Source organism: Rhincodon typus, chromosome 9 (assembly GCF_021869965.1).
Source record: "Rhincodon typus isolate 14 chromosome 9, sRhiTyp1.1, whole genome shotgun sequence".
Taxonomy (NCBI): domain Eukaryota; kingdom Metazoa; phylum Chordata; class Chondrichthyes; order Orectolobiformes; family Rhincodontidae; genus Rhincodon; species Rhincodon typus.
This window is the reverse complement of record NC_063340.1, coordinates 71,103,887-71,128,345: the sequence shown is the minus strand read 5'-3', so window position 1 is coordinate 71,128,345 and position 24,459 is coordinate 71,103,887. Positions and strand designations below refer to the sequence as shown.

At 39.9% G+C, this 24,459-nt stretch overlaps 1 protein-coding gene across 3 annotated transcripts in view; it reads left to right on the top strand.

Moving 5' to 3' along the window:
* Positions 1-4,387: 4,387 nt before the first annotated feature.
* LOC109939060 (NLR family CARD domain-containing protein 4) overlaps positions 4,388-24,459 on the top strand; it is a 29,168-nt gene continuing 9,096 nt past the window's right edge. The window contains exons 1-5 of one of the 3 annotated variants that reach the window (XM_048601313.1): positions 4,388-4,504; positions 13,297-13,360; positions 15,696-15,956; positions 20,144-22,144; positions 23,003-23,095. In XM_048601313.1, coding sequence (XP_048457270.1) covers position 13,360; positions 15,696-15,956; positions 20,144-22,144; positions 23,003-23,095 — 2,356 coding nt within the window. In that variant the 5' untranslated portion in view covers positions 4,388-4,504; positions 13,297-13,359. Of the gene's footprint in view, positions 4,505-12,340; positions 12,381-13,296; positions 13,361-15,695; positions 15,957-20,143; positions 22,145-23,002; positions 23,096-24,459 lie in introns of those variants that run through there. The other 2 variants (XM_048601314.1, XM_048601315.1) reach the window with 2 other exon arrangements.

Below are 24,459 nucleotides of genomic sequence, written 5' to 3'. Positions count from 1 at the left end.
CAGTCTATAACAAGAAAGGTACAGTTGTTAATACCTTAAGTGTTAAACTTAAGCTGGAATAAAGCTGTTAGAATATCCAACTTGTTCTAGTCTTGGAAAGAAAAACAAGAAAACATTCAGAAAAATCTTCATGTAGGGTGGAGTCATAACCTTCTGTTTGAATTCTGAAACCTTCACATACATATCATAAAAATCATCTCACTTCTCAGAATGTTGTCAATTCCTTGTTAACTTTCTATTGTCCTTATAAGGAAAATGTTACCAGCTGATCTCTTGGCTTTTAAAACAATGTGATACCTTAACATGAAAACATAAACATGAAAATGTAAAAAATCAACAAAATTCAATCAGTAGGTGTAATCATCTTGTGAATTACCAATTTTTCTTTTCAATGTTCTTTGTTTATAACCTAATTTAGGCAAATATGATGGGCATGTAGTTAAAATGTGAGCCAGGCACTTTCTGATGTAACATTTGTTTCAATCGATGTGCCGTTATTTTAACACCACTATTTTTGGTATCCGGAAACCACCAGGGCTTTCATTAAAATGTAAAAATCTGATTGCTATGCCGCATTTAACATCTCTCTGCTTTAACTTCGGTTGGTTAAGCTCAGTGCCAAATCCACCAGTGACACTTGGTGGCAAAGAGCAGTATGACCTGAAGAGTTGAAATAACTAAGATTTTTTTAGTTGAAATAACTACTTCAGTTTTCTCTGGCTTACAATGAAGAAACGTTTGGTCTTCTCTTCCCCAGCTTTCTTCTCCTTCTAGTAACCATTATCCATGCCTTATATTTATTTTTACCCGCAAGCCTCTGTGATTCTGGGTGTGCAGAGAGGTGGTGATGGCAGGCATTGGAATGGACTTCAGGGCTAGCTGGTTTGCTGATACATTGGGGCAGGGAGAGTGGGCAAATGATGTGGCCAAAGGGGAGGTGATTGTCACCAGATTGAGTGCAAGGAACATTCTTGCTGCTGGCTCCACGTTCAAGTGAGCAAGGGAATCTTCCAACTATATGGGGCCACACTGTGCATGTGGAATCAGCATGTGATGAGTAGAGTTCAGAGTCATTCAAAATTGAAAGATACACAATTATGAGACATCGGCTTAGTAGTTAAAACTCTAATCCCCTTATAACTCTCCCTTATACATACATAGGCTGACACAGATAGGGAAAATCATGGGTGTTATGGACATTGACAAAGACTGGAAAGCAACTCTGTGGCATCACAGGAAGATTCTTATAATCTTGTGCTAGTTAGAATGCCACATCTTGGTCTTTCTTTTCCAGAGGCTTTTGGGAGGCATAGGAGGACCCGTGTTCACACTTATAGAATACTTTCTGGCTTATTAGTTAAGAATCACAGTTTGTAGAAACTGTTGAAGGAAAAATAAACTGGTTTTCTTCAGGTTTGGAGTGGATTTTGCTGCAGAGAACAGACACAGCTCCTGATCTGGTAATCTGATGATTTCTCTGTATCTTGTTCGCAATGCCAAGCTGTTCAGTTACCTGAGAACCAATCACAGAGTTTTTGGTAGCTAGAAGGCTTTTGCCATCAATAACTGGTCACTAATCCGCACATCAATCAGCTATTTGTTGCCATCTGAATCTCTATTTGTACTCAACCCTTCAGCTCCAGGTCATCTGCAAAGTGCACTTCAAGTATTGCCGGAACCAGCAGCTGTGTAAGCAGTATTCACAGTGAGTGTCAGGTTACTTGCTTTCAAAACATGTGCCAATCCTCCAGCAATTCTTGGTTTTAAAATAGTCATTTTTTCATTTTAGTCCACGATTAAAAATACAGAAAAATTAAAGTCACAGCCTTTACACTAATACCCTTTACTAATATTATCAGTGCTGTTTTGATTAATTTTGTTCATATCTGCAGTAAGTTATAGGCAACTTTGTGTTTATTTCCTCACATGGAAATCCTCCCTAAGAATCTGTAATATGCTTGGGTTCTGATTTACTACTTATTCTCACACAAAAAATGAATTGACAATTCATTAACAGCAGATAAAGCTGCAACTTCCGGCTGATGGAACATAGCAATTGATAATAAGGTTTATTAATATGACATTTTACCTATTCATAATTTGTAAAAATGGAAACTTTAGTGAACACCTTTTATGGTGATGGCCTAAAAATACCATTTAACTGATTGCTTCACCTGACCATCATGACACATTACACCCTGAAGACATTTTATATTCTTTCACGGGATGTGGACATCTTTGACCTCAGTCAGCATTTATTGCCCATCCCCAATTGCCCTTGAAAGGTGGTGATGAGCTGTCTTATGGAATCACTGCAGTCCATTTGCTGCAGGTGCACCCACAATGCTATTAGGGAAGAACATCCAGATTTTGACTCAGTGACAGTGTAGGAACTGCAAAATATCTTCAAGTCAGAATGGTGCGTGACTTGTCGGTGATGGTATTCCTATGTATCTGTACAACTGGTCTTTCTGTATTGGAGTGGTTGTGGATCTGAGATTTTCCAAAAGTTCTTTGGGTGTTTCATTTTAATCATGGAATCCTGCTGCTTTTTTTTTACCTTTGGCTCTTCCCTGCTTTATAGCCTTTAAATGTTTATGGTCTGTCGACCAATATTCGCTGGTCCAGCATTTCATAACTGGGATTATAACAATGCATGTACCATTGCCGTGATTGGGTCAGTTGCCAACTACTATATAAATAATTGTAAATGACCTGAGATAAATCACCTTACTATTTTTCCCATCCTTTATTATGTAAATCTCCCTTTAGATTTCCTGCTTCACCTCTGTAATGCCAAACCATTATATCTCTTTATCTCTTTATCAGACATTCTCTCTGTCTAGCTTCCCTGCTCCTTTATAATATTTTATTTTCTCATACACCTTTTCATTCACTTTTTACATTCTATTACACTTCTATTTGTCAATGTGTTGCTCTTTAATTTCTTGGAGAGTTTGCAATAATCCACAGGGACAAATAGGGAGGGAGGTGTAGGGAGGCCAAGATACCACAGAGTAATAATGCAGCACAAAAACCAATGAAGGGAAAGTGAGCACTGATGTTGACTTTGACACATGAAAGAATTAATTGGCTGAAATGAAAAAGGTGAACATTTTGTATGATTTTTCTCCTAGGTCATTTGCTGCATTGTCTGTGAGATCACTTCATTCCTGATGACTCCAAGAAAATCTTGAAGGGCTGGCATGTCTAGGTAGAACCGTAGAAAAATTACAGCAGTAAAAGAGGCCATGCAGCCCATCATATCCATGCTGGCTGAATAAACTAGCTGCCTATTCTAATCCCATATTTTATTCCAGTCCTGGCTCCATTTACACATTATAGAAACAACCCAGAAGCAATGTACCAAATGAGTTATAAAAACACTACTGGTTTCCAATGATGGCTGGGGTTAAGGCAAACTGCACCTAATATCCAATGCTGATCAATCACAGAGGTTTTAATTACAAGGGGAGGAAAGTTTCAAATATTATCTTTCATGTCCATAAGAGAGCAGCATTGGAATGTTGGAGATCCTGACGAATGATCTCAGTGTTGATCCTGATACAACCCTTCAGAAAACCCTTCTAAAATCTGGTATTAATCCTGGCATAATCCGATATTGACCCTGATATAATCCATCATTGAACCTAACAATCCAGTTTTAATTCCAATACAATCCAACACAGATATCCTGATATAATCCAGTCCTAATTCAATCCAGCACAAATCTGCTATAACTCATGAATGAATAAATGATTTATTATTGCCCCAAATCTTGACATAATTCAGCATTGATCCAGATGTAATTCAGAACAGATGCTGATATAATTCACCAGAGATCCTGATATAGTCGACACCGATTCTCATAAAACCCAACACTGATAAATTAAAATCTGCGGATGTTCTAAACCAGAATCAAAAATAGAAACTGCTGCAAAAGCTCATCGGTGGTGACAAATGAGACTTGACGGTCCAGTGTCCCTTCCTCAGAACTGAAAAATCCAGTCTGGGCGTGATATCATGCGGTACCGATCCTGATGCTTTCAAACCCTGGTCTTGATACGACCCGGCATAACCCAATACGAAAGTGAGAAGCCACACGACACAGGTTTACAACCTTTTGGACTGTGACCCGGAGTCGTGCGACTTCTGTCCGCGTCCATCCCAGTCCAACCCCGGCGCCTCCCCATCGATACGGAATTCGATAAAAGGCCAACGCAGCCCCCGATCCTACAGCGATCCAGATACAACCCAACAATGGGATGGATGCATTGAAGAAGAACAAGGGGCTGTAACTTTCTAACTTTGTTATGTTGTGTACATTTTCCTGTATGACGTTGCCTTGTTTCCTTCGAAACTACTTCTGGTCACGTGCATTCAGATCTGACTTGAAGGAGTGGAGACACACAGATAGAGAGACTGGGCACGGAGAGCACATCGGCGCTTGATGCACATTTGCTAAGGGACAAAACGTAGCCGCCACCTCTGTGGAAATAAACAGGTGAGAACATTCTCCTTCAGTCACTTTCTGGTCCCACCTTTTCACAATTTATGAATCCCACTAAAACTCACTGAATGGACTAAAAACTCCTGAGTGTCCGCTGTTTGCAGCCATAATGCATCCTATTGTTACAGTGTCCCAATCAATTCTGCACTTATTTTTCGCTTGCTGAAGTCAGGATACTGGCTAGAAGCTCCTGCTTTGTTTCTCTCTCCTTCCTGGAACAGCACAGTTATATTTGCTGCCTTCAGGAACTGTGATAACAAGGTGTAGAGCTGGATGAACACAGCAGGCCAAGCAGCATCAGAGGAGCAGGAAAGCCAGGTCTTTCCGGAGGGAGGAGGGTAACTTCTTCAAGGTAGGCATCCTTAGAAGAGACTTCGCAGTGGGGTTAAAATTGTTTCGGAGATAGTAGGAACTGCAGATGCTGGAGAATCTGAGATAACAAGGTGTAGAGCTGGATGAACACAGCAGGCCAAGCAGCATCAGTGCAGTGAATTTCCTTTCCACTCCTCCCCTCAACAAAAATCTATCTCGGGTCGCCCCGCTTTCCAATCCTGGAAAGCTGGTTTTAAAACCGCAGTGTCCTCAAGGTGGGATGTACAGGAAGTGGGCTTCTGCGGGAAGTGTGCTTTCGTGTGCTTTTGCATTAGCAGACATTTCCAGTCATTGAAATATTGGAGCAGGAGTAGACCATTCAGCCCTTCTCCACCAATCTAGATCCTGGCTGATTATATACCTCAAAGCCCATGTTCCAGTGCTACGCAAATATCCTTTGATATCGCTAGTATCTAGAAACATACCAATTGCTGCCTTGAAATGACTCGATGATTGAGTTTGCACAGCCCTCAGGGTTTGAGAATTCCAAAGATTCCCTACCCTCCTCATCTCAGCCTTAAATAGCTTTCCTTTTATTCTGAGACAGTGCCCTCTGGTTTTAAAACCCACTTTTCCCAGCCAGTGGAAAAACCATGTTGCATGTGTCCTGTCCAGCAATCTGTCAGAATTTTGCAAGTTTTAATTAGATCATCTCTCAGCCTTTGACCTTCTAAACAATATAGGCCCAGTTTCTACAATGTCTCCTCATAGGGAAATCTTGCCATCCTGCGAATTAGTCAAGCAAACCCCCTTCTATAGCATGTATTCTTCCCATAAAAATGGGCTCAATAACATGGGCACAGTTCTTGGCACCTATCCATTCCTCCTGCCCTATTCCAATTTTGGGTGTACTGTCTGCCTGTGGCCTTTAAGTGGCCAACTAATGGTGACTTATAAGTCCACTTTACCAAGTAATTTTGCCTGTGATGGGTGGGAGGCCAATGTCAATGGTGAAATCCAACAGATTTTCTATAGTATCCCAATCCCATTGGAAAAGCCACCAATGTTTTCCATACTCCCGCATCTCTTGTATTTCCAACCCCAATTGCTGGCCCAGCCCAGACAAGAGGCTGTGAGGAACATGAGGAATAGTTTCAAAGGATTACAGACAGACTTTCAGGTTGGGATATGTATAATTATCTGCTTTGGTAGGAAGAATGGAAATACAGGATAATTTTTTTAAAAGGGAACTTTTGTAAATGTTCCTTATCAAGGGGATTTGGTTGTTCTTGTAAACAAATCACAAAGAGTGAACTCAGAGGTTTAGTGAGCAATTAGGAAAGATAGTGGGAAAGTGGAGTTGATGCAAAAGTTCAGCTGTGGTCTTGCTAAATCATGGAGTAGGTTTGGACGGGCCAAATGGCCAACCCCTGCATCTGGTTCCTTTTCTCCTAATTCAGTTCTAATCAGTGTTCCAGAATTAACTTGCCAAAGCTTTGCAAATGGAAAGTAACTTGTAAACTATGGCATAATAAAGGCATAACAGTGATTTTGAGCATGTAAGAGGAAATTCAGCATGTGGTTTTAAAAAAGAAGCTAGTTTCCTGGGGATCCTTCACTGGCAGCTACCATTGTTAATAACAGTTCCATCTCTTGTTGAAAGAGGTTAGTTTGAACTAGCAAAACTTTATGCTTGGTGACCTACACTGGCACTTGGTTAAGTAATGTTTTGATCTTAAAATTCACATCCTTGTATTCAAATCCTCCCACGCCTCAACCCTCTCTCTCTGAAATCTTATCCAGCACTATAAACCTCCGAAATATCATTTTGGGTCTGGTGACCCTTCCTCAGAACTGAGTAAGGATCACCGGACCCAAAACATTAACTCTAACAGATGCTGCCGGACCTTCTCAGCTTTTCCAGCAACTTTGTTTTTGTTCCTGATTTACAGCATCCACAGTTCTTTTGGTTTTTACTCCAAAATATCATTGCTGTCTAATTCTGGCCTCCTGCATGTCACTGATTTTTAAATCCTCCACCATTAGTGGCTGTGGATTCAGTGCCAAGGCTCTAAGCTCTGATATCTATCAACTTCTCCAGTTCTCTATTCTGCATTCATCTTTATAAATGCTCTGCTTTTGGCCATCCGACTGTATATCCCCTCACATGGTTCAGGGTCAAATTCTTTTTGATAACACTTCTGTGAAATGCCTTGTCAAAGGCACTAAATATGTGCCAAGCTGTTGTTTTCAGTTCTACTGCAATTATATCACTATGCAGAGTAGCCCAGATATAGCCTCTCCTAAGGTCAGCTGGTTGGCAGTTAAATTAGTGGTGAATGCATTGAGGATGTCCCCAAAATTGGGATCTGAGGATGAGGAATTCTTTTATGATTTTCCACTTTTAGGATCTCCAGTGTTCGATAGCAGAGTCCTAATATTTGGATTAATATCTTACAAGTATCAACGTCAGTTTCTGATGTGCAATCCAGGGCATTGACAAAATGAATGTTTTACAGGTTAGAGATGCTCAGTATTGACTTTATATTCATCTGCAGAGCCAAGTGTCAAGGCTATAAGCTTGGTCCAGACCCCACATAGAGTGCAGGTGGTCTGTGGTGCTCAAGGCCTCCAAAGCAGCCTCTCTTTTGTAAACAGGAATGTCTCCAACACTTTGAATCAAATATCATCAGCAATGCCACTATTAGCACTAAATTTCGAGGCCGATGTTAAGCACCCACGGACCAGGGCTATCATAGGGACTTCATTCACTAGGATTTGGCTGCTACCAACTCTGACATAGATTGCTGTCAGCAATATTGACAAGGAGACTCTTGTCAATTCTGCCAATCCTGGAATTTCTCCTTGGGTAGGGTGAAAGAGCTTCCAAACATGAGCGGGCAGAAGCAATGGAGACACTTAAAAAAAATTCTAACTTAGACTATTGAAGTCACTGTTGGCCAGAGGGTTAAGGAAGGAGTGATGAGTAGGACTTGATAAGGGATATAATTTGGGCAGCTGATTTTGGATGAGTTGATGATTAGAGAAATAGAGAATGGGATATTGAACAAAAGAGCTAGTTATCAACAATACATCCAAATCTACTGCCCAATATGTTTGGCAAATACATTATTTGAAAGTGAACCAACATGCCATGGACTTGAGTTCACAACATGTGGCTGTTTTCTGATGGGCTGACTTTCCCAGGGTATCATTGATGGAGCTTCCAACAGTGTAAGGGGCACTTTAATTGATGCAGCAGCATGTGTTAATAGAAAGCAATTCCATGAGATCAGTGTTCAAGTTGCTAGTGATCATGAGTACTGCACCATCTTTCTTAATATCCATTGCCGTTCCAGATTTTGGAATGCTTTCAATCTAAGACAGTGTAGTGTGCTAAAGAAGTTGAATTTTGTGGATTGATTAAATAAACTTGCATTCCTTGAAATAGAAAGTGGTAACACAGGTGGACGAGGTGATCAAGAAGGCACACAGCATGCTTGCTTCCTCGAATATAAAAGTCGGCAAGTTGTGTTACAACTGTATAAATCTTTAGTTAGGCCACATTTGAAATAGTGCATGCAGCTCTGTTCGCCACACTACCAGAAGGATGTGGATGCTTTGGAAAGGGTGCAGAGCAGGTTTACCTGGTTGTTTCCAGGTCTAGAAGGTTTTAGTTATGAGGGCATTCTGGATAATCTCAGATTGTTTTCACTAGAAAGATGGAAGCTGATGGTCAACCTGATGGGCATTTACAGAATTCTGAGAGGCATAGAGAGAATGGACAGTCAGAGGCTTTTTCCCAGGATGGAAAGGTCAAATATAAGAGGGCACAGGTTCAAGGTGAGAGGGGGAAAGTTTAGGGGAGAAGTCTGGGGAAAGGTTTTCACACAGAGGGTGGTGGGTGTCTGGAATGCACTGCCAATGGAGATGGTGGAAGTGGGCACGTTAGCAATGTTTAAGGAAAAAATGCTTTTGAGTTTAGGTCGATTGAAAATCCCTGAAATGAAGTTGATAGAAGTAGTTGGGTAGGGATTTTAAGGATTACGGAATTAAGGCAGATAGAATTCAGATAAAGATCATCCCTGTTCCAACTGAATGGCAAAACAGCTTGAGGGTCTGAGTGACTTATTCCTTTACCTATGGTCCGAACCACATTACAGGGTCCAGCCTATACACCTGACTATTTCTAAGGACCAAGTCCATCCATCATCAGGAGTTGCTGATGACTTCTGTGCACTTTATAAACCTTGCTATTTCTTGACTGTAGACTCCTGTTGCCACATTGATTGAGATCAGTTAAGTGAACAGAGACAAGAATTAAATATCGAGGTTTACAAACTGTTTCACTAGACTCTACGCAGGGTGCCTGCTGATACTGAAAAACCTGGAAAAGTCATCAACTTTGTAAATGTGAACTTTGTAAATATTTTCAGAAAGAAACCCAACGCCATTGAAGAAGCATGCACTTTTATATATGATAGATCATATGCAGAAAGCTCTACAAGCCTCAACAGTCCGAATGGACCTCCAAGTCCTTTACTCCTGAAAGTCCTACCAGCCTTATATCACCAACTGGAAGCCTAACAAATCACACTGCACATAGACATCATCATCTGCATACTGTTGAATGGTAGGGAAAAGCACGTGCTCATGTTGTAGCCTTCAGAAGGAGTCGAGCTGGAGAGGTCACAGTATTTGCTGTGGGAAGGTTTTGTGTTATAAAAGACAGGGAGGTGACTTTTGTGACTTTGGGTCGAACATCAACCTTACCAATGTTTTTCCAACATCTGCAACCCTGTAATTGTTTGCTTTCTTTCATGGTGTCTGTTAATTCAGTACAAGTTTCGTTCTCCGTTTGACTGAGCCCACATGTAGCTATTTCTGATGAACCGTCTTAGAGATTTCCAAACTACAGCAGGCAATGGCCAGACTCCCCAGTCCCTTCTCTCTTGCTCATGTCATGCGCCCATATGTTGGTGTCAGTTGCAGATTTTTGTGAAGGTGGAAGGCTCTTTGGAGAACTAGGCAGACGCTTTGTTCAGAGCCAAAGAATGGTAAACAAGGTTATACATAGCAGAACAGGTACCTGGTGCAGGAGATGGTGTCTGAAGTGATGTTGCATGTCTACAGTCAAAACTAACTTGCTTTGACGTCTAACAGGAAACCCACTGAAACTTGGCTGATCAACATGGATAGTACCCTGACTTAACACTCAAATGTTAAGGTGTTTGTGAATTTGATCAACTGTTCCCCTTTATTAATAATTTTCTGATTCTCTTTTATAAATTCTCACTTCATGACTCTTGTGTGCAGACGTGAAGAAACAGCAAGTAGAGAAGTTCTTAAATGTAAGCACCTGCTGCACACACATATCATGCATAATGGATTTCAGATGTGTAGCTTCTGTTTGAAAATTGGAAGTGATTCTCCATGGCATATACAATTAGTTTGACAAATTTCCTGTCAAGCTGAAGATGATCAACCGATCTCAAATTTATTAGAATTCCTTTCGTAATATCGGCAGAGGTGTTTTGAAAATGTCACTGTCATACGGCAAGTTCTTCCTGTTAGACCATAACTGCAGAAGTATGATGAGGCCACCAAAATTGGCAGAATCAGCAAATCAACGGTGAAGAAGTCAAGACCACACACGAGCAGAAGCAGACGATTCAGCCCATTGAGTCTGCTCCACCATTCAATGAGATCATGGCTAATTCGACCATCCTCAACCTAACTAATTAAATATCTATCTCAGCCAAGTATATACAAAAGGATCCACTGTTACAGGGAAAGGGAAAATTTTACATCTCTGTAGCAAGTGAGCCCTTTAATATATCAGACTGATGTCCCAACAAGTCCATTTCCCTTCGAAAGTAAGGAAGAACCGGAGAACATCATGAAAGAGAATATACTTCCTGATGCAAATACAGCTCTAGTGTTGAATAAAAATTAATGTCATGAAGAAGAACAACCTCACAGAAATCTCAAAAAGTGGAGGTGGGATTTGATGCCCAGTGCTTGTTACCTCATACAAAAATTTCTCCCCCAGGAAAAATTAAGTCACAGAGTTCTATTCCAGTTCTAGTAGGAAGTTCAAGCATTCTCTTATAAACATAACCACAACATTGTTGGGGGATAAAGAAATCATCCATCAGTTATCCTCAGGTCCACACATCAACTGGGTTAAATCCAGGCACTGCTTGCATTTCAAACACGGTGCTCAACATGTTTGAAGTTGCCTATGGATGCCATGTTGATGTTCATCATTGTGACGTGATCCTTAAGGGGTTCCTGCACACAGCTGGCAACTGCAGAATTGAGGCAGTCCCATTCAATTTACACCTTCTAGCAGGAATGCAGACAGGACATCTTCTAAATTGCTCTGGAAGGAGAATAAAAAATACTAGCTTTTATGATCTGCTATAGATGTGTTCTTTTCCATATCATGTTGCCAGGCATCAGAGGAGTGGAGATTCTCAGAAAACATAAGAGTGAAAATGACTAAGAACCATATTGTCTGCAGTGTAGTAACTGCTAGAGAGCTTTGCGCATTAGGTGGTAATGCAAGCCAGCAATACAACGCCCACTTGAAAGCAGAAGTTGCCAAATAAAAGGAGGAAAACATGAAGAATTTGGAGATGGAAATGCATTGTCGAAAGAAAAGGAAGCATCAAATCAACACATATATCAAAGTATTACAGTGTGACGTCGACGATGAAGCAGAAGTTGCAGAATGTACCAGTAACCTAACTCTGCTTGCCAAATCCAATGCAATAAGGCGCCACTTGAAGCAAAAAAGAGAAGTTTTGCAGAACTTTGACCAGCAGTTTGTGCAGGAAGTGGAAAAGCTTAAGCAAAATTGAATGTACAAAATACACACGAAACTGCTGCTATGTTGAAAAGCAGATTGTTGTACATTCAAGGAAATAAATTGATTTGTTCTTGGGGGTGCTGGGCTAGTACTGTTGTTTGTTTTTTAAAATTTTATTTTAAATGCTAATGGTCCCATAACCACTTTCATGGAACTTAAAAACATTATAAAACCTGATAGTTTTGTGAGAAATTGAGTTTATCGGTTGCAGTCATACAGTGCTTGGGAAACGTAACAAATACAGTGTAGCTTTATTCTATTAGAAAGAGAAACACGGTCATTAAATATTTTAATTTGGTAATGGAAAGTTTATGAAATTTTATTTTACTGAAAATTGTATATCAGGTTGAATAATATATTTTTATATGTTTCGGTGTTACTTTTGTTTATCTTGGAAAATTTTTCTACAATAAAGGCCTTGTATAAATGCAAATGTAAATAGTTCTTCTCATTTTCATTATGGTTTAGCAGCGCATTTACCAACTGAGCTATCTGGAGAGCCTAGTGAAGTTTATTGTTAGGAACAGTGAAGATCCTGAAACTCCAGCATTGTAATTAGTCGTTTACGAATAAGTTGCATTGTGATGCTCTCAAACATTAGTTATTGTCTTATATTTCAGATACAGCTCTTTTGTCATGACATCTCCAACTTATTAATAGGTCTTCATTGACTAAGAGAGACCAGTAAGTACTTAAACGCAATCTGACATTAGCTGGTAGGACATCCATTTTTTCAGCTCTATTTGCTCATCACACTTTATGTCGACAATAGTCTTTTCAGAAGATCTCAGAATTAGGAGATCATCTTTTGTGTTAGTTCCTGTTAGTGACTCACTATAGCTGGAAGGCAACAACATAATGTGGGTTGGAGTGTTTCTGAAGGAGCATGAAGCATTGAAGCAAAAAAGAGAAGTATTGCAGAACTTTAACCAGCAGTTTGTGCCGGAAGTGGAAAAGCTTAAGCAAAATTGAATGTACAAAATACACACAAAACTGCTGCTATGTTGAAAAGCAGATTGTTGTACATTCAAGGAAATAAATTGATTTGTTCTTGGGGGTGCTGGGCTAGTACTGTTGTTTGTTTTTTAAAATTTTATTTTAAATGCTAATGGTCCCGTAACCACTTTCATGGAACTTAAAAACATTATAAAACCTGATAGTTTTGTGAGAAATTGAGTTTATCGGTTGCAGTCATACAGTGCTTGGGAAACGTAACAAATACAGTGTAGCTTTATTCTATTAGAAAGAGAAACATGGTCATTAAATATTTTAATTTGGTAATGGAAAGTTTATGAAATTTTATTTTACTGAAAATTGTATATCAGGTTGAATAATATATTTTTATATGTTTCGGTGTTACTTTTGTTTATCTTGGAAAATTTTTCTACAATAAAGGCCTTGTATAAATGCAAATGTAAATAGTTCTTCTCATTTTCATTATGGTTTAGCAGCACATTTACCAACTGAGCTATCTGGAGAGCCTAGTGAAGTTTATTGTTAGGAACAGTGAAGATCCTGAAACTCCAGCATTGTAATTAGTTGTTTACGAATAAGTTGCATTGTGATGCTCTCAAACATTATTTATTGTCTTATATTTCAGATACAGCTCTTCTGTCATGACATCTCCAACTTATTAATAGGTCTTCATTGACTAAGAGATACCAGTAAGTACTTAAATGCAATCTGACATTAGCTGGTGGGAAATCCATTTTTTCAGCTCTGTTTGCTCATCACACTTTATGTCGACAATAGTCTTTTCAGAAAGTCTCAGAATTAGGAGATCATCTTTTGTGTTAGTTCCTGTTAATGACTCACTATAGCTGGAAGGCAACAACATAATGTGGGTTGGAGTGTTTCTTAAGGAGCATGAAGCAATCAGGTTAGTCAGGCATTTCTGTATCTTAGTAGGGTCACAGGAAATGCTGACCCAAAAAGCCTGCCTGTTCCAGACATCAAACCCCCTTTAATATAGTAATGAGGGCTATAGGACTCCTATGCCTTTGTAGAGTCAGAGCACCTCCTTTAAAACTGAATTGGGTGGAATACCTTCTTTCCTGTGGGATAGCTTAGGACCAGAGGACATAAGCTCAGAATAAGGTGTCACCTATTAAAAATAGAGATGAGGAGGAATTTATTTTCTCAGATGGTAGTGAAATGATGGGATTCTTTACTGCAGAGCCCCTGTTGAGGCTGGGTTGTTAAGGCTGAGATAGACAGATTTTAATCAGTAAGGGAATCAAGATTTATAGGGAAAAGGCAGGAAAGTCAAGTTGAGGATTATCAGATCAGCCATGACCTCACTCAAATGTTACAGCCTACTTCTGCTCCTACATCTTAAGGTTCAGCTATATGCGATTCTCCGCTCTAACACTTCAGATAGGTATGATGTCAAGGTGCTGGTGTTAGACTGGGGTGGACAAAGTCAGAAGTCACATGACACCAGGTTATAGTCCAACAGATTTATTTGTATTCACAAGCTTTTGGAGCGCTGCTCCTTCATCAAGTGAAGTTAGGTGAAGTCATTTCACCTGACAAAGGAACAGTGTTCCAAAAGCTTGTGATTTCAAATAAATCTGTTGGACAATAACCTAGTGTTGTGTGGCTTCTGTCTTCAGATAGGTGAATTCTGATAGGATATTTCATCAACGTAAGTTTTGTATCAAGGTCACTTCTAAAAATGTTATTAGACTACTGGATCATCCAATATGTCATTCATCTCATTTGTACATATTCCACAACTGCCTACATGCATACACAATAGAAAAACAAAATACATTTAATCCAGTTCATTTTTTTGTGTAATTCTTAACTCATTTCCAAGGCTAATGCAGGTAGCTTGAGCGTGGGCATTTTCCAATGTGCTAGACCCACTTCGGTACAATCTAGTCCGAAACACGTGCATTTCAGTTTAGGTGCAGGATGGAATTGGTCTCACCGATGTCAGAAACAGAATATAGAAAGTCCCGGGTGTGGGTGAGGGCTAAAGCAGGCTGGTTCTCTGAAAAATTATCCAAGTTGTTTCAGAAGCTGTAAGCACTACCTCTCACAATCCCTCAATCCCCAATCCTTCCCCTGGCATCTCATCCCCTCCCAATCCACCTCCATGGCCACTTACCCAATATACACATAGGCAGACCTCAGGAGCCATGTGAAGTTGAACAAAAACAAACTTCTAATAATCTAATTTCCTAAGTGTTCAATAGTAGTGTGTACCTTAGTGTGTGAACATTCCCATTCAGAGAACTAAATTAAAGTTTTTATATCTCCTTTAAGTGGTTAAGTTCTTCTAAAAGGTGAACATCTGTTCAGACTCTACATCAAAGTTAACTATTTTTTAAAGCTTATTTAAACTGTCAAATTATGAATTCATAACTCCATGCTCAGATAATCATTGATTTTTGAAACTCAGCCAAGCATTCATAATGGCACAGTAAGGCCTTTGAGAAATATCAATAAAAGTATTCTATTGAAACTGCACAACCAATTGTTTTACTAATCAACAGGCAGAGAACCTGTCAATCGACACATTCCAGCAGACTCCTGAACTCTTAGAGACAGTTGCAGCCTGTGGTTTAAAGTTTAAAGAACAGAGGATTCAGATCATGACAGTTATAAAGATATTTCCTGCCATTCAAAAATGTTTATCTCTATTCCATCAACTCATGAGTCCTACATTGTGGTGAAGGGCCTCAGCACTGAGTTTAAATAGCCCTGCTAAGTTTGGGTTTTCTTCCTGTGAGTCGAGCCCTTGCCCTGACAATAAAATCAGATCTGGCAGAAATGGGGTGGGACTTCTGTATTCAGGTCTCTACTTGTCATTTTTAAAGTTTTTCTGAGTCTTCATGACTCCATATAAAAGTCCGTCCTTTATCTTAAATTATACAAATAAGTGGCTATTTGACTGTAATAACGATCAATTAATAGGTTCCACCTCCTAAATAAGTGCACCATTTATTTATCCCTTTCTAACATTGTGCCATCCTGGTCAATCTTTTTCAGTGGATTTCGTTCGAGAACGACGTTCTGAACTGGTTCAAAGAATGGGAAGACAGGTAATCGACCAGATGGTTGATAAACTTTACGCCATTGGAGTTCTAAACACTGAAGAGAAAGATTTGATTCAGGGAACATTGCTGTCTCAGGAAAAAGCCAGGGTGATTCTTGGCTACATTGAGAACAAGGGAACAGCTGCATGTGAACTATTTTTGGACTACCTCAAGTGCTACGACCAGTATCTCTTTCAGGACCTGAAATGCACAAGTGAGTGAGGGCATATTTTATTTGTGAATTTAATCTTTCCCTAGTTACAGCTCTATTTTATATCAATTAATATCTTAGTTTCCTTTGGAAAGTGACATCCTGGTAATGTCACTGGATGAGTAATCCCAAGATCTAAGCCAATGCCCAAACATGAGTTCAAACCTTGTAAGGCAAGGCAGGGGTGGTGGTGTGCTTAGTTTTGCAAGTACTTGTGAAGGCAAAAGAGAGAAGATGGGGAACAGGGAAAAGGAAGTGATGGAAGGCTTGAGTGTTGACAGTGAGCAAAGAAATGGTTGCAAAATCTCAATTTGCAGATGATACCAAACTGTGAAGAATTGTGAGGATGATGCTGAGCGACTTCAGGAGGGACACTGACAAGTTGGCCAAATGAGCAGGCACCTTGCAGATGAAATTCAATGCAGAGAAATCTGAGCTAATGCATTTTGGTAGAAGAAACATGGAGAGAAAATACAGGCACCATGCTACAAATTTGAGGGGAGTACAGGAGCAGAGGGACCTCGGGGTTCAAATGCATAATTCTCTGAAGGTGGCCAGGCATGTTGAAACACGTGTTAAGAAGGCATATAAGATCCTTTGGTTTATAAATAGAGGCATTGAGTATAAAAGCAAAATCATCGGTCAGATCGCATTTGGACAGTTGTGTTCAGTTCTGAGCATCTTACTTAAGGAAGGATGTTAAAATCCTGGAGAAAGTGTAAAGGAGATTTACGAGAATTATACCAGGAATGAGGGATTTTAGATACAAGGAAAAATTAGAGAAATTGGGCTTATTCTCCTTGGAGCAGAGAACATTATGAAGTGACCTTATTGATGTGCTCAAAATTAGGAGCAATTTTGACAGATTAAAGAAGGATATTCTGTTGATATGTCAGTAACCAGCAGTCACAATTTCAAGATTGTCAGCAAGAGAGCCAGGAGTGAGATATGGAGAAACTTCTTTACTCAGAGATTTGTTAGGATTCAGAATGTGCTGCCTGGGGACGTGGTGAAGGCAGATTCCATGGGAGATTTCAAAAGAGAGCTGTATATGTATTTGAAAGTGATGAATGTGGAAGGCTATGGAGATAGGGCTAGAGAATGGGACTAACTGGGTAGTTCTACACCCCTGCACCCCCCTCTTTATCTGCAGCTCCCCGAACCCCCACATCCAATCCTGAAGAAGGGTAATACCCAAAACGTTGACTTCTCATTTCCTCCAGATGTTGCCTGGCTTGTTGTGTTCTTCCAGCCTCCTGTTTGTCTACCTTGGATTCCAGCATCTGCAGTTTTCTTTTGTCTCTTATCTTGTTTATTCACCTACATGAACAAATTGGCTGTCACCCTCCATGGAAGATCACCAACCTCTGTATTCCCCCTTGTCTCACCATATCTCTCTCCTGATCAGCTTCTATTCTTTCTTCAATGCTGTTGTTCCCACAGCCACATTTTATACCCCACTTCTCTACACCCTAGATGTATGTTACATATGCACCTTCCCCATTCCCTTTTCTTTTCAGTTTATGATTCTGAAATAACTGCACAGAGGCCGGTATCCTGTAAGTCACCTTTTGTTTATATGTGCACAGTACATTGGTTCTGACCAGTCAGCTTGGAGCCAGCCCCTAGAATGAGAAGACGCTGAATCTCCTGTTTATATCTGTCAGCCAGGGGTCCCTGATTGGTCCAGGATAACAAACCCAATTAAAGATCTCATAGTCATGAGATCCACCTGGCCATCATTACAATTACTACAGATTCCTTATTCACAATCTCAGTGTGGAGGAGCGTGTCAGAACTCTTATGTTTTGATGGGAATGCTTCAGCCTTATGGGGTCTCCCCAGTCCTGTTTCCTAATCTTGCTACATCTGTCATTCACTTCATCATGACAGCACCATTGCTGGCGCCTTCTATTCTGCCTTGACATAATTCTTAATATTTTCCCCTCTTAATCCATGTTTGAACCACCTCATCTTAGAGTCACAGAGTCATACAGCATAGAAACAGGCCCTTTGGTCCACCATGTTTGTGCTGACCAACAAACACCAAACTAAACTAATCTTATTGATTTCTTATGGATATGCCCGCATCTATGTTAAAATCCTGCATATCTACTATCTCCCTAAACTCTGCTACTTTCTGGCTCGCCACCTCACATCATGCCCATGCTTAGTTGCTGCACTGAATAATTCCTTATATCAGTGAGGTCAGTTTTCATTATAACTCCCCTTCCTCAAATTGTGGCAACTTTTTTGACCCCTTCCTCAAATTGTGGCAACTTTTTTGACCCCTTCTTTCTCTACAGTGTCATTATCACATAGAAACTCAACACCTCTGAGATCTCGGGCTCCATGTGACCTCCTTTTTCTATATGTTCACAAAGACCAAACTTATACTTCTTGTACTTTATTCTCACTTATTTTCCATACTCTTAACCTATAATCTTTCCTCACTTTGATCCTTTGTGTAACCCATTGCTTGGTAGTACAGAACCTAAATGCAGTTAAAAGGAGACAAGAAGTTAAAGCTTTCTGTTTTGCATACATTGGGCTGGGACACAGGAAATAGACTTAAAAAAAGGGGGCACCAATTTGAACAGCATGAGAAGAGGGTGCTGATTGGGTACACAATCGTTGGAATGTAGATATAGCAGGAACTGTCAATTTTAGTTCTCAGAACAGACTCTCATTAGTCAAGGTATTGGCATGGGAATGTAGAAGAAATTGGCAGTCTCCATGACTTACTTTTCCTGATGAGAATTAGTGTTAGGTATTAGAAATTCATACATACATATGTAAAACAGGCTCTTGTGTATTAATAGCTTCTAGCACACACAAATGCATCATACTGCAAGCTCATCTGATAACCTTAAATTAATTCTGGTTCAGATCATTTAGTAAATGCAGTCCAATAGTAGAATAGTATCAGTATTGGACATAGAGTTCTGAGGCTTGCAAGCACAGGCTGATTGAGATGTTTGGCATGCTGTCCACTGTGAATGATTAATGACATAGGTTGTTTGATACAGTCTGCTAGTCATTGCAGTGTATGGTCCATATACCTGGCAACACACCAGCGCTGAAACTCATATATCATGTTACTCATTTGTAAGGTCGGCAATACTCTTTTTACCTTGATGGCAGCATCCTGAGAAGACCACTGGTGATTTTGCTGCAAAGTAGCAGTGTGAGACAGCTAACTTCACTTATTGTTCAGTGTTTTGAGACACCTTTATTTTCCAAGATAATCTAAGATGGATAATTTGACAGTTTACCATTTCTGTTGTCTTTCCATATCAACCCTTCTCATGCTGCTCAAATTGATGTTTTTTTTAAAAATCTGTTTCTTCCAGTCTAGCCCTAATAAATGCAAGTAAAACGGCAAGTGTATAACCGCCTTCCATCAGCTTTTAATGCCCTCAATCTCAAAAGATTCCAGATCCTCTCATCCCTGATAGTTCCTTTGTATAACTAGCTCAGTCCTGTCTTGTACATTTGTCACAGCATTCACATCCTCGGTTTGACTCTAAGCCAAGCTTCTGACCTCACAACCCCAGTCTAGTACAAAGCCTGCCTACTTCCAGCTCTATAACAAGCCCAAGGCTATCTTTCCCACCAATCTATTGCAGTAAAATTACCATATTCAAAGCTACAAATGGTATTTGTGATGCATCACCATCATCTTTCTCAATGTCTACAGCTTTTGAGATGGTAGACTACTCCAACCTTCTACAATGCCTTTTGTCTGTTGCCCAGTGGGAAGGGACACCCCGCTTCTATTTTGACTTTCTTCCAGGGGAGCCAAGAGAATCTCCTGTACTGGCCTCTCTTCTTGTTCCACATCTTCGCAGATGTGTGAGTCCCTGCCCCCCATCTACTTTGCAACACTAAATTAAGCCTTTTCCATATTACCTGTAATGTCCATCTAACAATTTAGGAGGAAGGATTACTGCATGCACTGGCATCATAAATGTATTCAGGCAAATTAGCTTCATCAGTGCAGCATTTTTAGCAAACACACGAATCATTTGCTACAAACATTGAAAGAGGCAACTTTGATTAACGTATGAAGAATGCCACTGCAGTAGAAAACAAAGTTTTCTTATTATTCCTTATTATTTTACAATGTACGCTAATTACCTGCAACCAAAGTAAAACTTCAGTTAATCTTTTCCATTTTGTCTCTGAAGATATCCAGAAATACACAGAGAAGGACGTTGAAATGATTGCTGAAGATTTACGGAGACTTTATCTATCTTCAGCTTTTCAAAAGTTCCATCCCCTCGGCGAGGAAATAGACATCATTTTCGATCTGGAAACCACCTTTTCAGATGCTGTGTTCTGGAAAAAAAACACAAGCAACCGCACAATAAACCAACTACAGTTCCAGGACCTTTTGGGTGAACTAAAAGACCTAACAGTGATTGAAGGTGAAGCTGGCAAAGGTAAAACAACTGTTTTGAAGAGAATCGCATCTCTCTGGGCTTCTGGCAAACACTCCTCACTCAATGGTTTTAAATTAGTTTTCTTTATTAGCCTCAGGAGTATGCAGAAAGGATTGTACGAAAGCATCTGTGAACAGCTTCTTAGGGAACCGTACAGTGTGGACAGTGCAACATTCATGAAAATCATAGAGACGCTGGAGCGAAAAGTGCTGTTTTGCTTGGATGGTTTTGATGAATTTAAGCCCCAAGATTATCCTGAGACTGCCAGGCTCTTCACAAAGAATGTCCAGTACAAGCACTCCGTGGTTTTAACAACACGAACTGAGACCCTGAGCCAGGTTCGAAGCTATGCTGATCTCCTAGTGAAAATAGGAGACCTGAGTTACAGCAGTGCTCAAATGCTGATGGAAAATGTCCTTGAGGAATCCTTGGCCAAAAGTTTATTGATTCAACTTGAGCAATCGAGTACTATGAAGGAGATGATGAAGACTCCACTCTTTGTAGTGATCGCATGTGCCATCCAAATGGGGGATGATGACTTCATTCCAAAGACACAAACAGCATTGTTCCATACCTTGCACAAGCTAATGATCAATAAAAATCAATACAAAACCAGAGACTTGCCAGAAGAATACATTATTGAGAGCATAAAACATTGTGGAGACTTGGCTTTGGATGGAGTCTTTAAGTCCAAGTTTGATTTTACCATAGAGGACTTGTCGTCTCAGAAAGAGGAAAGGCTGCTGTTGGCAGCAGGCCTCCTGAATAAGTATGGTGCTCAGAGACTGAAACCAGTTTACAGATTCTTTCACAAATCCTTTCAGGAGTACACTGCAGGCAGGAGGCTACATGAACTGTTAACATCAAGCTCAGCAACAGAGGTTTCCAGAGGGCAGATGTATTTACAGAAAATTGGAACTATCTCAGACATCACCTTCAAATACCAGAATCTACTTCAATATACATGTGGATCATCCAAAGATGCTGCTGCTGAAGTATTCAAGTACATTGTAAGTGTTAAGGACCATGGAACACTCCTGCAGTTCCTTAATGACAATGAAGATGGTGTGAATGTAGAAACCCAGATGCAAAGTTCAGAGGAAGTAGAGAGACTTAAAGTCCTAAACATGAACACGCTTGTTGAACGTGGCCTGACGTTTGTCTATGAAAGCCGATCTGAATCTGCTCTGGCTGGAGAGTTTGAAACTTTTCTGCAAGACAAAACACTCCATATCAATTCCCATTTTATACCAGATTACCTTTTCTATTTTTTTGAACATTTGCCGACCTGTTTAAGAGCTTTAGGTCTCATTAAACTTGACTTTTTTGGAAACTTCACTTCTTCAAGTCTAAATGAAATCAAGAAAACTGAGAGTGAAAATCAAGCACAGAGTGTAACTCAGGCACTAATACCTGAGCCTGCCATTAAACTCTTCTATGAAACACCCTGGAATCAGTCCTTTAACACATTGCAAATCACCATGAGAGATTTTCCAGGCTTAAAACCAAGGGAGATCAAGTGCATTGGTAAAATCTGTTGCTCTGCTTCAGCTTTAATACTATATATAAGCAAAAGTGCAGGAATTACAGGAAAACTTCATAAAATTCTGAATACATGTGCACGGAATGTGCAGGATCTGGTTATCGAATCCACACCATTAACGGAGGAAGATGAACAACAAATAGTGAAGATGACCCAATTAAAGACATTGCACCTGACTGATCTCCAAACAGAACATAGAAATGGTAAGTCCACAGAAAGGTCATTGTTACACAAGTCTTCTTCCTCTCCTGCAGATACTAATGCATGTCTGAGTATAGATCTAAGGGTACTAGCAATTTTGCTTCCTTCAGAAGTGACTATTCTTAATGTTCCTATTTCAATAGAGCATTCCAAGTATCAGGCATTCTACCCTGTTCTAATATCCATGTGCAAGCACCTTACAGTAGGTATCTGATCACAGTTAGGAGTAGGTTTAGGATGAAATTACAGCAAAATTCTTTTTCCCCTTAAAATTGCAAACGACAATGTCACTTTCTAGATACACTATGTGATAACGAGGGGAGGCAATGGCCTAGTGGTATTATCTCTGGATTGTTAATCCAGAGACCCAGATAATGTTTTGGGGGCCTGGGTTTGAATCCCACCACGGCATATGGTGGAATTTGAATTCAATAAATATCTGGAATTAAGAATCTAATGATGACTGTGAGTCCATTGTCGATTGTTGGAAAAACCCATCTGGTTCACTAATGTCCTTTAGGAAGGGAAACTGCCATCCTTACCTGGTCTGGCCTGCATGTGACTCCAGACCCACAGCAATGTGGTTGACTTTTAACTACCCTCTGGGCAATTAGGGGAGGGCAATAAATGCTGCCTACCAGTGACGCCCTTATCCCGTGAATGAATAAAAGTAGGTACCACGTGGCTGAAAGGTTGTAATTGATTGAATATTTATAATTTTGATTTTATTCCGATAATCTTTGATAATAAGTATTAACTATTGCAGCTTATAAGCAATTTGAGTATAATAAAGGCATAAGATAAAGTGTCTGCACTATTTGGAATAGTTCTTACACTGTTTTTCCCACTTTCTCTTTCAGGAGGATTCATTAATGGGATACATTGCTTGAAAAACATTGAAAAGCTGGTACTAGAAAATGTGAAAATGAATGATGGTGACATTAAAAAAATAGGTATTGCTACATGTGCTTATCGGAATTGTTTTGAGTGATATATGGATTATTTTGTGGTTATCCTGTCTATTAGTTTTAGTGCTGTTTACCAGCCAAGAATTTTTTTTTAAACTAATGTGACGTGCCGCAACAGAGTAATCGCCAAGATCCAGTTTTGCGTGCCCTAGATATTACAGCAATTCACAGCAAATACTGTACCTTTCAAAATTTCAAAAGTTGGCAGTCCCAGGTCACCTTGTTTATCTCTGGAAAAGACACCATTCATGTACGTAGCTGGTATCAAACTATTTCAGAATGGCGCACACATAAGTAGTGTTTATTAATAGATCATGTTACAATATATTAATTGTGGACGTTAATCCTAGTTGATGCGTGAGAACAGGTTAAACCTGCCTTAGTTCTTCTCAGTCAAACAGAAGCATTCAAATTGTCTAATAATGCCTGCAGTTCCTTTCACATATAACTCATTAGTGCATATCAGCATAAAGCGGTGAACTCATACGATAATTTGACTACAATGACTCCATTAAGATCTGTCTAACACTAGAGCAATAGCAAAACATAATGGGTCTTTTGTTGAAGTCAGAAATCACAACGTAGCTCAAATTGAAGAAAGCCAGGGCTTTCAGTCATTCAGCTTAAAGCTTCTACAGACTACATTGTCCGCTCTATCATTGATAACTTTCCATCTATTTGAGCCAAACATTGAATAGAAAAAAACAGAAAATAGGGGCAGGAGTAGGCCACTTGGCCTTTTGAGCCTGCTGCACCACCCCACCATGATCATGGCCAGTCGTCCAACTCCGTAACCTGTTCCTGCTTTGTCCGATATCCTTTCATCCCCTTTGCCCCAAGTGCTACATCCTACTCCTTCCTAAGTATCAAGTAACCATTTCAAGTACCTCTACAATTCCATTCTTCAGCCTTTTGTTAGAGTTTCACAGGAAACACTTCCTATTTGTTGCAGCAGCAAGGTACTAGTGACAGGGTAAAATGAGCAATATAGGGTCAGCATTCATTTAACCTACTTCTTGAACTTTCTTTCTAATGCATGACTGGCAGTGGATCTGATGTTACCATTTTGATGCTGTCATGGAAAGTTAAAGTGATACACTTACTTGTGTCCCATGAGCATCTGATCTTTTCCAACCTATCTCTCCCATCATAATAACTAACTTGTATAAAATTATAACTCACTCAGAGATAGTAGGAACTGCCGATGCTGGAGTCTGAGATAACAAGGTGTGGAGCTGGAGGAACACAGCGGGCCAGGCAGCATCAGAGGAGCAGGAAAGCTGACGTTTCGGGTCGGGACTCTTCTTCAGAAATGGGGGAGGGTAAGGGGGCGCTGAAATAAATAAAGA